Source organism: Salvelinus fontinalis, unplaced genomic scaffold (assembly GCF_029448725.1).
Source record: "Salvelinus fontinalis isolate EN_2023a unplaced genomic scaffold, ASM2944872v1 scaffold_0204, whole genome shotgun sequence".
Taxonomy (NCBI): Eukaryota; Metazoa; Chordata; class Actinopteri; order Salmoniformes; family Salmonidae; genus Salvelinus; species Salvelinus fontinalis.
In genome coordinates, this window is record NW_026600413.1 from 73,707 (window position 1) to 90,090 (window position 16,384).

At 40.4% G+C, this 16,384-nt stretch overlaps 1 protein-coding gene across 1 annotated transcript; it reads right to left on the bottom strand.

Moving 5' to 3' along the window:
- Positions 1-8,206: 8,206 nt before the first annotated feature.
- LOC129844701 (meprin A subunit beta-like) lies at positions 8,207-13,672 on the bottom strand. The gene is made up of 8 exons (XM_055912747.1): positions 13,545-13,672; positions 13,233-13,411; positions 12,757-12,975; positions 12,518-12,673; positions 12,137-12,361; positions 11,605-12,051; positions 11,191-11,361; positions 8,207-8,238 (listed from the first exon to the last, which is right to left on the bottom strand). The coding sequence occupies exons 1-8, from the start codon at positions 13,670-13,672 to the stop codon at positions 8,207-8,209; spliced, it is 1,557 nt and encodes a 518-aa protein (XP_055768722.1).
- Positions 13,673-16,384: the final 2,712 nt, after the last annotated feature.

A 16,384-nucleotide genomic window follows, 5' to 3' on the forward strand; every position in this document is an offset into this window, starting at 1 on the left:
CTCCAAACATTTTACAGACCCCTCCCTGACTGGCAAGGAGCATGTCCAAAGCTAGCCTATTCTTCCTGGCAGTTCTAGAGGTAGCCTCCAATTGTTCAGCCATACCTGTGAGTACAGTGTGGGTGTAATTAACCTGTTTGGGCTGCAGGGGCAGTATTGAGTAGCCAGATAAAAGGTGCCCATTTCAAACGGCCTCGTACTCAATTCTTGCTCGTACAATATGCATATTATTATTACTATTGGATAGAAAACACTCTCTAGTTTCTAAAACCGTTTGAATTATATCTGTGAGTTAAACAGAACTCATTTGGCACAAACTTCCTGACCAGGAAGTGGAAAGTCTGAAATCGAGGCTCTGTTCTACTTCCTGCCTATAAATGGGCATGATACGTATTAGTATACATGCACTTCATAGACCTTCCCCTGGATGTCAAGAGGCGGTGAGAGAAGAAATTGAGTGTTTATCTTGGTCTGAAGTGGAATACAAGCTCTTTGTATGACGTGTCACCCATTTCCTGTTTTCTGGAGAGGCACCTGGATTTGCCTTCTGTTTAGCTGCCGTTATGGACGACTAATATCTCCGGCTTTGATTTTATTTGATACATGTGACCATATCATCGTAAAGTATGTTTTTTCAATATAGTTTAATCAGATTATTGAATTTTTTTCGGGAGTTTTGCCTTGTTCCGTTCTCTGAGTTTGTTGACGATGGAGAGATTCGTGCCACTTGGCTAGTGTGCTTGCTAAATCGAGAGGGAAAGAGGCCGTTCTAAATCCAAACAACGATTGTTCCCGACAAAGGACCCCTTGTCCAACATTCTGATGAAAGATCAGCAAAAGTAAGAAACATTTTATGATGCTATTTCATATATCTGTCGTACATGTGAACTAGTCGTCGGCGCCCAGCTTTTGGGTACTCTAGCTATACAGAAGCTGGATGTCGTAATGAAGTTATTTTTAGAGTTCTAACACGGCGATTTCATTAAGAACGAATGGATCTATCATTTCCTATACAACATGTATTTTGAGTTATGTTTATGAATAGCTATTTGGTCAGAATATGTGTGTCAGAAAAAGTGTCCGAAAAATATCCGGACGTTGTGGGAAATAGTAGCTACGTTAGCACAATGTATAACCACTGATTTCAGCTCTAAATATGCACATTTTCGAACAAAACATAAGTGTATGTATAACCTGATGTTATAGGACTGTCATCTGATGAAGAATATCAAGGTTAGTCAAAAATGATATATCTTTTACTGGTTTGTTACGATCGCTAACTTTTGCTGCTGGGAAATGGCTTGTGTTTCTGGCTATTGTGGTAAGCTAATATAACGCTATATTGTGTTTTCGCTGTAAAACACTTAATAAATCGGAAATATTGGCTGGAATCACAAGATGCCTGTCTTTCATTTGCTGTACACTATGTATTTTTCAGAAATGTTTTATGATGAGTAATTAGGTATTTGACATTGGTGTCTGTAATTATTCTGGCTGCTTTCGGTGCAATTTCTGATTGTAGCTGCAATGTAAACTATGATTTATACCTGAAATATGCACATTTTTTCGAACAAAACAGATGTATTGAATAACATGTTATAAGACTGTCATCTGATGAAGTTGTTTGTTGGTTAGTTTGGTTGGTTCTTGGTTAGTTAGTTTGGCTTTGTGCATGCTACCTGTGCTGTGAAAAATGTCTGTCCTTTTTTGTATTTGGTGGTGAGCTAACATAAATATACGTGCTGTTTTCGCTGTAAAACATTTTAAAAATCGGACATGTTGGCTGGATTCACAAGATGTGTACCTTTCATTTGCTGTATTGGACTTGTTAATGTGTGAAAGTTAAATATTTAAAAAATATATATTTTGAATTTCGCGCCCTGCACTTGAGCTGGCTGTTGTCATATTGTGGGCGGCCTCGGGCTTGCAACCCAGAAGAAGTTAACAAACCGCTGCTGATTGTAATAGATGTAATTTATCCAGGCAGTTTGTTTAGCATCAACAATGGCTGGGCCAATAATGGGCAATAGGTGCCAGAGGCCATCATTCCGGTTCAGAGCTTGGAATTCATGGGGGACCCCTATTGGGACCCCCAATAGGTTGGTGTGGATGTTGCCTGTTCCCTCGGACCAGGGCGCAGAGCGTTTTTGTCTCCTAAGAGGTTGATCCCGTGTATGTCCCCCTGGGTGGATCCTAGAAGCTGGTTAGCTGTAACTTCAATAATGGTTAGCGGTATTATTAGACTGGCTAAGGCGCACATACCCTGCCATTCGCCTTTCAGAATAGGTGTTAAGCGCCTGTTTGGTCCACATATCCACCATACGTCAGCAACGCCTCTAGTTTGGTTCAGCCCTTCAAATGGCCAGGTAGCATTAATGGTTACATTACTGATGCAATCAGCTTCAGGGAGCCGCCCATAGTCTATACCCCTACCTGTACCAGTGATACAGCTGTAGTTTCCCCCATATGCCTTAACACCCCACGGGGCCTTCTGGGGAGCAACCTCTGGGAACACAAGACTCAAAGCTCGACACAGGGTTGAGTTAGGTTTAACATGATAAAATCCCTCCAGTATACACATCCAACCTTCCCCGTTACCTAGAGCAAATGGGTGTGTTGCCAGAACAGGCCTGGCATGACCACAAATAACACAGTCCTTTATTAATTGTCTTAGCTGTGTAGCGCATGTATGCCAGCCACATATTTTCCTTTCCTTCATATCCTGTTTCTGTGCCTAATTGATCACTCTCCGTAATATCTTTTACATTAATTACCTGTACTGGGTTCAATATTTTAGTTGGTGGATTTGGAGTTGGACCTGGAGGGGTGGAGTAGTTCGACTGGATCTGTCTCTGTCCGGCAGGAACTGGTGGTGGTTTTGGCAGCACTGTTATGGTAAACATCCCCATCGTATCCCCCCCCCCCCCCCCCCCGTTTCTTTTCCAATCCCAGGGTATAGGTACCTGCATTGGAGAGCTTAATAGATTTGATGGTTAGTAGGATTTCATCACCTTTACATGGTTCTTGCATATTCCCAGACCCACCCCATAAAATAGACATTCTATCCACTTTTGAAATATCCCTTACACTGTATGGATAACCTACTCCAGTGTTGGTTATCATGTAATCCCAATACGGACACCCTCCCCCATTACACAGGTACACTGGCACCCTCCTATACACAGGTGTTAAAACCAAACATTTTGGCTCAATTCTCCAGGTTCCACAAATATCTCAATTTCTTCCCTGCTTCTTCCCAGATTAAGTGATCCTTCTTGCTTGCTTATTACAAAATCCTCATTGTCTAAACTATGGGTTAGGTTACCCTCTTTAGCCTTCTCGGGGGGCCCATGGTGTATCAGGAATATAGCTCCCACAATCAGACGGCTCAGAACAACCAGTACTCCTGTAAAGCCCCACTTTCTCCCAGAGAACACATCATCAGTCAGAGGCCAAGCCACACTTTCACTTCTATGAACGCTCACAGCGGGGAAAGGTCGGGTATAAGGGAATCTTCAGTAGAGAGTTGGCCCCCAGTACCCTGTTGGTTCTGGTTCTGCTCCTACCCCTGTGATTGTTCGACAGTGTCAGTGTGTCTTACCCTCCTACAATGTGTGATATGCCCCCAGGTAGCTCTTTCAGCTATTCTCACCGCAAAGGCTGTCACCAGGAGTACTTGGTATGGCCCCTCCCAACGGGGCTGCTTCCCGTCTATTCTCCTCAGGGACTGGATTGCATGAATCACCTTCTCCTGTAATTCACCTGTAGTGCATAACATCTTGGACATACAGGTTTGGTTAACAAACAATTTCTCATTTATTCTATCTGATTATATATTTTTCTTTGCCTACTTGTTCAGGTCCCTAACTCTGTCATTCTATTTGTTCTATCTGATTAGCTAGAATGTCCTCCATTATTATCCTAGTAAACCAACTCTAGGGATATTTAACTAATAGGCCACACCACTAAGTGCCCTATTCCATCCCCCTTTTGATACATGGCTCCGCCCTTGTATCAATACTGGCGCAAATCTAACAATTCTCTGTTCCTGCCCTGTTGGCTTAAAATATGTTCTATTTACTTAACATGAGTGTACCTTTTAAAACATTTTTTTAATGTATCCTAACTAATTTTCATTGTGTTCCCAGGCCCATATGCTTAAAATCAGCTTAAAATGTCCAGTGGCGCCCTCTTGTGGACAATCCCGGGTGGGGGGGGGGGGGGGGGGGGGGGACCGCATAGAGGATGCACCCAACCCGGGCATGGACCTCCATCACTCCCCCCCTGAAACCATTATACCCATTCCACAGCCAAGCATAGTGCAATGAACAGAGAAGTGGGCACTTCAAACCTCCATAAGTTGACCAAGTGACCTTTCATCCTCCACCAATATCCATAATATTAATTTCACCGCCTTGTTGTATCAAATTACCTTAATCTCAGACGCCAATGACCTTAGATTCTCCATCCAAAAGGCTTTCCGATGTGGCTGATCAGACCACAATGGAAAGTTATGATAGAAGTCATAAGTCATACCACCACTTCAAAGAAGTGTTCCTTACTATATTAGACAAAATAAAGAAACCAAACCGGTCAGGGAACCAATCCATTTGAGTACCGTTATGGTGTATTCTACTTTATGACACAGTTTTACGTTAGTACTCAATGTTATCACAACGTTAGTTAGCAACAACCAAACCTTTAAGTCTATGCAAGCTTTCCAACTTTCTCTACTCCAACTTTCTCTACTCCAACTTTTTTTAAACACCATGTACCTCACAAAATTTATAACGTATGTCAGTCAATCCATAAGAATAATATAATTTCGATGGGCACAACTCTATCGTCATTTTCTCTTCGTTATTATTTAGATTTCATTAGATTTAGGTAACTGTCTCTCCTATGATTCAGTATTTTAAATACGACTCCATTCCTAATACGTTGTTCCAGCGGACCATTTAGGCAAGACAACGCATTCCATCGAAATCGCCTCGCTATTATTTAGAATGGATTAGTCTTTCAATTTAACCTAAACAAGCTATTAAAACGTTCAGTTTATATCCTAAACAAACACTAACTAACCGTATCTCTCCCTCTTGTTTCCACTCGGAACTGGATTTATATGTTTTACTTTTTAGTGAGTCTAGTATTCTACCAGGCTGGGAGCCCGCTATGTGAGGCAATGCTGCCCTCTTCAGTCCATTCTCTGTATAGTTTCTCTCCTCCATTCCTTTCCCTATTTTCCGTCATTTATTTCTAATGTGGATTTCAGTGTCTTCAACACTTTTTCAATTTTTTGGAGTTCCATGGTAACGATTTTATTTATCTCCTGGGGTATGTTTAAATATGAATATATTTTTAAGGCTTAAAATTAGGCTCAACTAATTTTTCTATTATTTTTATTAATATACTTATATCTCTGAAACAGTAATTATTTAACTGGACACGGGAGAATAAGGTAATCACGGCCACACCCGGTGGGGAATGTACAAATTGTATCACGTTCCCCGTATCTAATATGTACCTTACTTATTACTCATCAATCAAGTTAAAAAGTCAATTTCCCACAATACCTAATGCTAAATTCAACGTAGTGGTTAAATATACGGATTTGGTAATTATTGTCAAATGTTCTAATAGATTAGTACAGTTTAAATCAGGATATGCGTTTACATAGGGATATTGTTATGAATTTTATGTATAAATGACCAAACCATGTACACATCCAGGTATAACCTTCCCAAGTTCTCTCACGTCACCCCGCTCCTCCGCTCTCTCCACTGGCTTCCAGTTGAAGCTCGCATCCGCTACAAGACCATGGTGCTTGCCTACGGAGCTGCGAGGGGAACGGCACCTCAGTACCTTCAGGCTCTGATCAGGCCCTACACCCAAACAAGAGCACTGCGTTCATCCACCTCTGGCCTGCTCGCCTCCCTACCACTGAGGAAGTACAGTTCCCGCTCAGCCCAGTCAAAACTGTTCGCTGCTCTGGCACCCCAATGGTGGAACAAACTCCCTCACGACGCCAGGACAGCGGAGTCAATCACCACCTTCCGGAGACACTTGAAACCCCACCTCTTTAAGGAATACCTAGGATAGGATAAAGCAATCCTTCTGACCCCCCCCCCCCCCCCCCCCCCTTAAAAGATTTAGATGCACTATTGTAAAGTGGCTGTTCCACTGGATGTCATAAGGTGAATGCACCAATTTGTAAGTCGCTCTGGATAAGAGCGTCTGCTAAATGACTTAAATGTAAATGTATAACTATAACTAATTGAATTACTGTTTTTCTATATGGATGAATAATGTTAGTTTATACGGAAGAGGTCTTGGATCTTTTATGAGGGTAGAAAGGAATGTCTGTGTGTCTCTAAAGAAAACGAAATTGATCGTTAACTTATGTTTGACCCGATTCAGCTCCAATTCTGTGGAGATAAGGGAGAATAGTTCAAGACCTCTGGGATTTCCGTATCTGGGGGGAACTGGAACTGTCAGCTAAGGGGTAATAAACTGTCAAAAAGCCTCAGGAGACAATCCAGATTAGTGTGTATGCATGTGCGCTAGCAAAAGAAGGGACACAAAGAACGGCCCTTTCTTATATGCAAGTCTGAGTACTTTCGAGAATAAACACTACTGATTACATTTGGCCCCGGGTCTATGTCTATTTTATGCAAATAATGATTTTATAAATTCTTATAAATGGACAGAGTGTTTGCTTTGTATAATTAAATTGGTTATTGACCATATAGGAATCGAATTCCTTCAACAGATTTACATTTACACTGTTGCCCTCTTTATTAAAAACTCCTCAACTATAGTACTTATTACTAAATGGAAATAACAATCCCTAATATAATAGATGTTTATCAAATATCTATTCAAATTAATCACAGTCCCACACAATAGGGAGGGTATAAATTGTATACATTCAGGGCCAATTTAACGTACTTTGCTTCACTTTTCTCGTATTTCATGCACACCTCCTCAATATTCAATGATATAACTCTGTTACATACATCCCATCCGTCGGTCCGCGACCGTTTAAAAATAATTCTCACCGATACCAGCTCCAACTGAAATATCTAATGTACTGCTGTCACTTGGCAGTTTCAGTTAATACAACGTAGACATCTCATCTGAAGGTCTCTGACCTCATTCAAACTGATACCAGCTCCTACTGAAATATCAAGTGTAATTCTTTTATACGATTTGAGCGTCTCTAAATCTTCATTCACACCAGTAAGCTTCAACTTACACCATACAAACTCGGCATCTCACCTTAATACACTTCATTCACTGTTGCATTAATCCCCACCCATGCTTTTGGACATATAGCCCATGGGGCATCTCACCCTTATTCATTCACGCTTGGCATCTCACCCAGTACATCACATTTGTTCGTTATATCATAGAATACCTGGCCAGTCAAAATTGCATTCACCACTATGTATTCCTTATGATTTTTTACACTTGGACTTATATTGAATAAAAACAAATAATACTGTTAGAGCTAAAATTCAAAGATAGGATGACACCTGCTCCAATTGATTTGATTGGTTGTAATCATAACCATACATGTTTGCATCACTTTTTTTAAATAAGAATGAAAGCATTGTCATTTCAATGTCAGTCTTTCATATGCATTTTAAGGTGATCAAATGTATATTCAGTTAAGAGTGGTGTTGTAAATCTAGTTTCATGGCTTCCCCTGCAGAACGTCATCAACAGAATGTTAATCACTGTGTCCAGGTGATCCCAGAGCCGGTTAGTTCAGTGTTTCTCTGCTGTGTGAGACTAACTTAAATGTCAGAATACATACAGTACTTTACATTCTGTTCTCTACAATGGTGCAGTGATACATATAATTGTGAAATGAAGAAGGTACATATAAAAAGTCTGGATGCTCAATTAACTATGGACTCACAATTATCTGAGCAAGAAAATCAATCACATCAGGTCTTCATAACATTCACGCCTGTAAAAAATGAAATAAATATCTATTTAATTAAATTCAAACCAGATTTTTCAAGGGCTCTATAAAGCAACATTATTGCTGCACTGTGTGATAAACTTCAGGTAAGTTTTGATGTTTTGCAAAATGTCTCACCTTCGTCATGGAGGTAACCAAACAAGTTCAGATTCCACCTCTCATCTTAATCTTACATTGTCATGCCAACTGTGGCCTTTTCACTAGAAATCATCCCCGTCAACTCAGGACGATCATGATGATGATCATACCTGCATGTACAAACATATGACGCAAAGATGCAGCTGCTTGCAGAATAAACAAGAAATCAAAGATTAAAGAGAAAGGTATTAATAAGTCGGCGCAAAATGCATAACATTATGAATTAATATTTAATAAATCTGTTTATTTGAATACTTAAATATGATAGATAAGATACAGTTGAAGTCGGAAGTTTACATACACCTTAGCCAAATACATTTAAACTCAGTTTTTCACAATTCCTGAGATTTAATCCTAGTAAAAATTCCCTATCTTCGGTCAGTTAGGATCACCACTTTATTTTAAGAATGTGGTATGTCAGAATAATAGAGATACTTATTTATTTCAGCTTTTATTTCTTTCATCACATTCCCAGTGGGTCAGAAGTTTACATACACTCAATTAGTATTTGGAAGCATTGCCTTTAAATTGTTCAACTTGGGTCAAATGTTTCCGGTAGCCTTCCACAAGCTTCCCACAATAAGTTGGGTGAATTTTGGCCCATTCCTCCTGACAGAGCTGGTGTAACTGAGTCAGGTTCGGAGGCCTCTTTGCTCGCACACGCTTTTTCAGTTCTGCCCACAAATGTTCTATAGGATTGAGGTCAGGGCATTGTTCATTTTGGAAGACCTATTTGCGACCAAGCTTTCACTTCTTGACTGATGTCTTGAGATGTTGCTTCAATATATCCACATAATTGTCCTTCCTCATGATGCCATCTATTTTGTGAAGTGCAGCAGTCCCTCCAGCAGGAAAGCACCCCCACAACATGATGCTGCCACCCCTGTGCTTCACGGTTAGGATGGTGTTCTTCGGCTTGCAAGCCTCTCCCTTTTTCCTCCAAACATAACGATGGTCATTATGGCCAAACAGTTCTATTTTTGTTTCATCAGACCAGAGGACATTTCTCCAAAAAGTACGAACTTTGTCCCCATCTGCAATTGCAAACCGTAGTCTGGCTTTTTTATGGCGGTTTTGGAGCAGTGGCTTCTTCCTTGCTGAGCGGCCTTTCAGGTTATGTCGATATAGGACTCGTTTTACTGTGGATTTAGATACTTTTGTACCTGTTTCCTCCAGCATCTTCACAAGGTCCTTTGGTGTTGTTCTGGGATTGATTTGCACTTTTCACACCAAAGTACGTTCATCTCTAGGAGACAAAATGCATCTCCTTCCTGAGCGGTATGATGGCTACGTGGTCCCATGGTGTTTATACTTGCGTACTAATGTTTGTACAGATCAACGTGGTACCTTCAGGCGTTTGGAAATTGCTCCCAAGGACGAACCAGACTTGTGGACGTCTACAATGTTTCTTCTGAGGTCTTGGCTGATTTCTTTTGATTTTCCCATGATGTCAAGCAAAGAGGCACTGAGTTTGAAGGTAGGCCTTGAAATACATCCACAGGTACACCTCCAATTGACTCAAATTATGTCAATTAGCCTATCAGAAACTTCTAAAGCCATAACATCCTTTTCTGGAATTTCCAAGCTGTTTAAAGGCACAGTCAACTTCGTGTATGTAAACTTTTGACCTACTGGAATTGTGATACAGTGAATTATAAGTGAAATAATCTGTCTGTAAACAATTGTTGGAAAAATTACTTCTGTCATGCACAAAGTAGATGTCCTAACCCACTTGCCAAAACTATAGTTTGTTAACAAGACATTTGTGGAGGGGTTGAAAAACGAGTTTTAATGACTCCAACCTAAGTGTATGTAAACTTCCGGCTAAACAGAATATGCAGATAAATGGGACAAACCTAACGTTTTTCTGGACAAATGACCTATACTGAGGATATTCTAATTTTCATAAACAAAATTTAGTGTCACATGGGAACAGAGGAAATATACAAATCACCCAATTTGTAGCTTTTTCAATCTCATAAAACATACAACCAGTATTATGTAAAGTGTGTGTTTTAGGACAGAATACAATCAGTGGTTAGTTATGATTATCAATAAACATAGGACATGTTAACACATACTGAAGCAGGATAAGGAGAGTGTGGTCAACGGGTACTAGATGTAATACTTGCTATCGATACTGGCCTATCATAGTTAAGACTACAATTGTCACGTTCCTGACCTGTTTTCCTTTGTTATGTATTTGTTTTAGTTTGGTCAGGGCGTGAGTGTTGGGTGGGCAGTCTATGTTTTCTATTTCTATGTGGGGTTTTGTGTTCGGCCTGGTATGATTCTCAATTAGAGACAGGTGTGTATCGTTTGTCTCTGATTGAGAGTCATACTAAGGCAGCCAGGGTTTCGCTGGTGTTTTGTGGGTGTTTGTTCTTGTGTCAGCGTTTGGGCCACACAGGACTGTTGCAGGTTAGTCACGTTTGTTGTTTTGTTATATTGTAGTGTTTTGTTGGTTTGCCATTAAATCATGAATACCTCCTACTCCGCATCTTGGTCCGATCCATGCTCCTCCTCGTCTGAGGAGGAGAACTACATTGACAACCTTTACAACAATAGGCATAATATGTCCCAGGATGGCATTTAGGTGGGCAAGATGTTTACAATAAATATAGAACATAATACAATTAAATGAATCTAAATAACATAATGACCATGGGCATACTGATTTTAAATAAAAAATTAAATAAAATACATACAATATTTACCTAAGCACATATATTGGAATTAATCAAATCTATGCTAATCTGTCCTTGATCTAATCTTTCTTACTCTGTGGCACATGAGTGCCACAGAGTAAGTTCTGCCCACGGTTGTTTGGGTTTCTAATTAAGTTCTGTGGTGACCATTTGGGACAGGGCAGGGAGTTGGTAAATCGCAGACTGGAGATATCTGGAGAAAATAAATATGATCACCATTATAAGTGGTGTGTAGGAAAAAACTGTGAACAGAAAATGTAATTATGTATCTGATTCAACCTAATTAAATTAAATGTTATCTGATGTTGGCCATTGATAAAAAAAGAAAAATCGCATATGGATTTGATGGCTCACCTTGCATGGTGATGAGGAAGAAAATGTTGCCTCCCTTGAGGAATTCTCTATGCTTCAGGTGCGTCAAGGTTAGGAACTTTAAGTAGCCAACTGCAGGGTTTACGTAGAAGGACTCATCACCCCTGTTTTCTAGCATTCCGACTTTACAGGGATTGTTCCAGGAATCATGGTCTGCAAAATGGAGGAATACCTAGCGTCATACACATGCAAGGGAATGGAGGCTCTCATAATATAGAAGCATTTGCATTCAGTCATATGACTCATAAGCATGGCCATTTCTGTTTGCCACTGTCTCGAAAAGGTTTGTTTGTAAATGTGATCAAAGCTAGGCTGGGTATTGCAAATGAGCTGTGCACTTACTATAATCGATTGTGTTTTGGACACACTCGTATTGAATGTTTAAATTTCTCTTACCGTCCTGAAGTGAGGGTTCAGTGGTAATGCTGATTTGCTTGGACATGCGTTGCTGGAGGTGGGGATTCTGGTCCAGCAGTTGAATCGTCACTTGTCGATGGTGGCAAGGCCACTGGAGTTGGTCATCATACTTTCCTGAGACTAAGCGCACATAAACTCCAAACAACATTTCACGAAGATAAATGGCAATCTGGTAGGCATAGCCCTCTGGGGAATAGTATCTGGGGCTGTACACAACAGTGTTAATGTCACTGGTGGTTAAAAGATTCTCAAAGTCTTTAATCTGCCAGGTGTGATGGGGGCATTCGGTTTCTGACAGGTTGATGTCATCGATGGAAAACCCACCTGTAGACTGTCCTGCTCCTTTACGCACCTCAAACTCCACCTGGAAGGTTTTGGTGCCATTCAGGGGCACGTGGTAGGGCATCCAGTGAGATCCTGGGGAACCTTCAGAGAGAGACACTAGAGATTAAACAATTATTTCTACGAGTGAATTTTCCAAGTGGTTGATTCACCTTCTCATCATCCTAACCTGTGATCTGTTCCATGAGGCGGAGAGTTCCTTTAGGGTCTCTCTCATCACGATACTCTCTGATCCAGATGTTGAGCTGGTCTAACTCGTTACCACTGTGGTAGTAGTAGAACTGCAGACACTGGACACTGCACTTCCTGCTGGGAGTCGTCTCCCTGCTCTCCAGTCGGGCTGTGTCCCCCTCCTGGCCTGACGCTGTGCTGGCATGCATGAAGAAACCAGTACCTGGGTAAAGTAGGGTAAGCATTTTTAACAATTGTCTGATATTTGTATCTAATGGTCCTACAGCACAAGTTCAGTTTACTGTCTGTATTAACAGCATTTTCATGAAGTAGTCAACTGTTGGTAAAGTGTGAGCTGTATTACAGCATTAAATCTCACCGTCTGTCTTCCCCAGGTTGGTGAAATCAGAATAAGGCCCCCCAATGACAGTCTTCATTCTTTTCCAGCCACCTACCAAACTCTTGGTGCAGCGACTCATCCCACACAATCTCTGGTTGTCGAAGTTGCAATGTTCAATAAATGAAATAGATTTTTCTAAAGGAGGAGAAGAATACACATGTTTTTCAACTTGGACATGCAGTACAGTAGATCTGCTTGGTTTCATGACACACACTTACTGCATCCGTATAGCTTGTTGAGCATCAAGGCATCTTGTGGGCTCATTTCAAGGCGTTGTCCAATAATCTTTTGGTACTCAGGTTGCTTAGTGATGATGGTAGGTCCCTCTCCCTTGCTGAATGATGTTTCACTGTAATGCAGCACCGAGCTGTAGTCATACGGTAAACCCAGGGTGGTCGAATAATGGGGAGAGACCTTCACAAAGTTCCTCTCATGACCTGTAGACAAGGAGTCGATTCATGACACTTAATTACTGTTTTAGTTTACAACCTCAAATTTCCTGAAATTAAAGTCTTGATTATCAGCCTATTACACTCATGATAAATAAACATCATTTACTTTCCCGTACAACATTTTGCTAACATTGTGAAGACATCATGTATATCAAGTTAATTTAATAACAAAAAATGCATAATATGTAGACCATATTATTAGAATTTATAGCTGAAAAACGCTGAAGAAAATGTGAACAAACCACGTCTTATATTTTTCCAAACAATGGTCACATATTCATCCCTGTCATATCTGGACTGTTCATGCCAGATTCCCAGAGCGTGTAGAAACTCATGCTCCACAATGCCAATATGATCACAGTAATTTCCAATGGAAAGAGGCTGTCCATACTTGGAAGATCTCCCTACGTGGGAGGAACACCTACATTAAAAGAAAGCAAGGAGACACAAAAATTAACCTGTATCAATATCAAGCAAGTCAGATATCTTCAGTTAAAAGGGGCAAACTACCCATGTTCCCTCAAGTGATAAGGCAGTGAAAAAAATGATCTTACCCTCTGTTCTTCTGGGCTGAAATGAAGTGATACTCAGAGCCTCTGGGCTTGAAGTCGACGCATGATTTTAGTCTGAACTGCTCAAAGGCCCGAAGAATGATCCCTTTTGCATTCAAAGCTGAGTTCATATAGAAAACATATGGTAAAAGTGATGGCAAATGAAGGCCTTTGGGGGAACGATCCATCACTTATCCAACCTTTATTTATCAACCGGGTGGGAAGGCCTTCACTCAGTATAGGAACAGATTACATACACACAACCACTGTTTCTGAGCAGATGCTGGATGCAGAATAATATGTTCAGTAAATGGTCAAAAGAGACTCTGCAATCTTAGCTCCCATGTGGTTTATTGGAGACAGTGTTTTGACCACTTAGGTTTTCATTAGGTATCCATTCACAAAGAACAAGCCAACGTTCTGTGTATAGACATATGACATCCCACCTGAGGACATCCCTCAAGTGACAGGTATAGTCTACCGTGTGATGTTACTTGGGGATGTCTGTCCATATATGGATTTATAAATGGAGACCTGATGAAGATTTGTACTCACCAAGGGTTTCTTCTAGCACATAGGGGACAGGAAGGTCCCATAGTTTGTCCTTGTTCAAAACGGTATTCCTTGGAACCCTTCGTTTATGCGGAGGCTACATGATTTGAATACACCAGAAATAGTAAATGACAGTGAAAGAGTACATCTGAAGCCAGCAGAATATTCATCAAAATTCTTAATCTTTTGTAGGGTGTACTGACCTCGATTATATCACCCTCACGTAAGTCTAAGTCTGGAAATGTAAATGCTGTAAATTATTATTCACTATGGAATCAAGGTAAAACAGTGTCTAAAAGAATATTGCAGTACATACTGACAACAACCAACTCTAGTTGCATAACTCAGCTCAACCTACCCATGTTTATTCTGTTGATGTCCAAGTCGAAATCCTCAATATCTTGAAAAATAACAAAATAGACAAGTTTGAAATAGAAATTATTAATAATTGTTAGTATCTATTTTGTATTTGTATTTGAATGTAGATTAAAGGCAACAGTTCTCCAAAAGTGTAAATTTAAAAAATGGTGTCAATCCCGTATAGGCCAATGTAAAACCTTTGGTCTGGACTACTCAAACTCCCTAGTGTATTTATTTCTCTGGTTATTATATTAAATACAATTATGTATGGCTAGAGTATACAAACTCACCTCTGAAAATTGCTTGAGGCTGCGGATGAAGAACAAAATATGATTTTGTAGCAATTCCGGGTAAATAAATAAATAACTTAACCGTGTAAATATTTCTGATCATGTTTTTGTAATTTGAAAATTTAATATATATTTTTAATCAATATAAAATTGCTATTCACAGTTCAATCTCTTACCCGAGACAACGTTATGAAGTCCACAACTAGGAAAATATAAATATACATTCTCCTATGGATACGAAACATATGTCCTTGCTATGGTCAAGTTACCTAAAATTCTAAATACTTTACAACAACACAAACACCAAACCAAAGCTTATCATGTGAAAAGAAAGTTGTAAATCATAAGACAAATGTATTTAAATCTTGTGTTTCTTCCCTTCTCTGTATCTTTATAGTAGTGTATGTCCGGGTATTGCAATGGATCAAGACTTGAAGTGAAGTGACTCAAAACTTGGAACTTTTACCCTCTCTTTATTAACATAGTTTTTTCTTGCAGGCATGTGAGTTAGCATTGCAAACAACTATTCATCACAAACACAATTATCATACTGTTAAATAACATTTATTTGCACAAGGTAACAAATTGTGCACCTTGAACAAACATGACATCTTCTTCATTGTCAAAGCAAATCATCTAAGTGTATGATCAAATCAAATCAAATTTATTTATATAGCCCTTCTTACATCAGCTGATATCTCAAAGTGCTGTACAGAAACCCAGCCAAAACCCCAAACAGCAAGCAATGCAGGTGTAGAAGCACGGTGGCTAGGAAAAACTCCCTAGAAAGGCCAAAACCTAGGAAGAAACCTAGAGAGGAACCAGGCTATGAGGGGTGGCCAGTCCTCTTTTGGCTGTGCCGGGTGGAGATTATAACAGAACATGGCCAAGATGTTCAAATGTTCATAAATGACCAGCATTGTCAAATAATAATAATCACAGTAGTTGTCGAGGGTGCAGCAAGTCAGCACCTCAGGAGTAAATGTCAGTTGGCTTTTCATAGCCTATCATTAAGAGTATCTCTACCGCTCCTGCGGTCTCTAGAGAGTTGAAAACAGCAGGTCTGGGACAGGTAGCATGTCCGGTGAACAGGTCAGGGTTCCATAGCCGCAGGCAGAACAGTTGAAACTGGAGCAGTAGCACGGCCAGGTGGACTGGAGTCATCATGCCAGGTAGTCCTGAGGCATGGTCCTAGGGCTCAGGTCCTCCGAGAGAGAGAAAGAGAGAATTAGAGAGAGCATACTTAAATTCACGCAGGACACCGGATAAGACAGGAGAAGTACTCCAGATATAACAGACTGACCCTAGCCCCCCGACACAAACTACTGCAGCATAAATACTGGAGGCTGAGACAGGAGGGGTCAGGAGACACTGTGGCCCCATCCGATGATACCCCCGGACAGGGCCAAACAGGAAGGATATAACCCCACCCACTTTGCCAAAGCACAGCCCCCACACCACTAGAGGGATATCTTCAACCATCAACTTACCATCCTGAAACAAGGCCGAGTATAGCCCACAAAGATCTCCACCACGGCACAACCCAAGGGGGGGCGCCAACCCAGATAGGAAGTATGATGTATGGAGGTAAGAAAGACGTGTGGGAATCAATGGCCAGGTAATAACTATAGTAATTATAAT

Excerpts from the sequence above, each read along its gene's own strand:
- LOC129844701 (XM_055912747.1), bottom strand. The coding sequence starts at position 13,672 with ATGAACTCAGCTTTGAATGCAAAAGGGATCATTCTTCGGGCCTTTGAG. Across the intron at positions 12,976-13,232 it reads TTGGAAAAATATAAGACGTG|GTCATGAGAGGAACTTTGTG; the intron begins GTTTGTTCACAT and ends CCTTGTCTACAG. Across the intron at positions 11,362-11,604 it reads TGAACCCTCACTTCAGGACG|ACCATGATTCCTGGAACAAT; the intron begins GTAAGAGAAATT and ends TCCATTTTGCAG.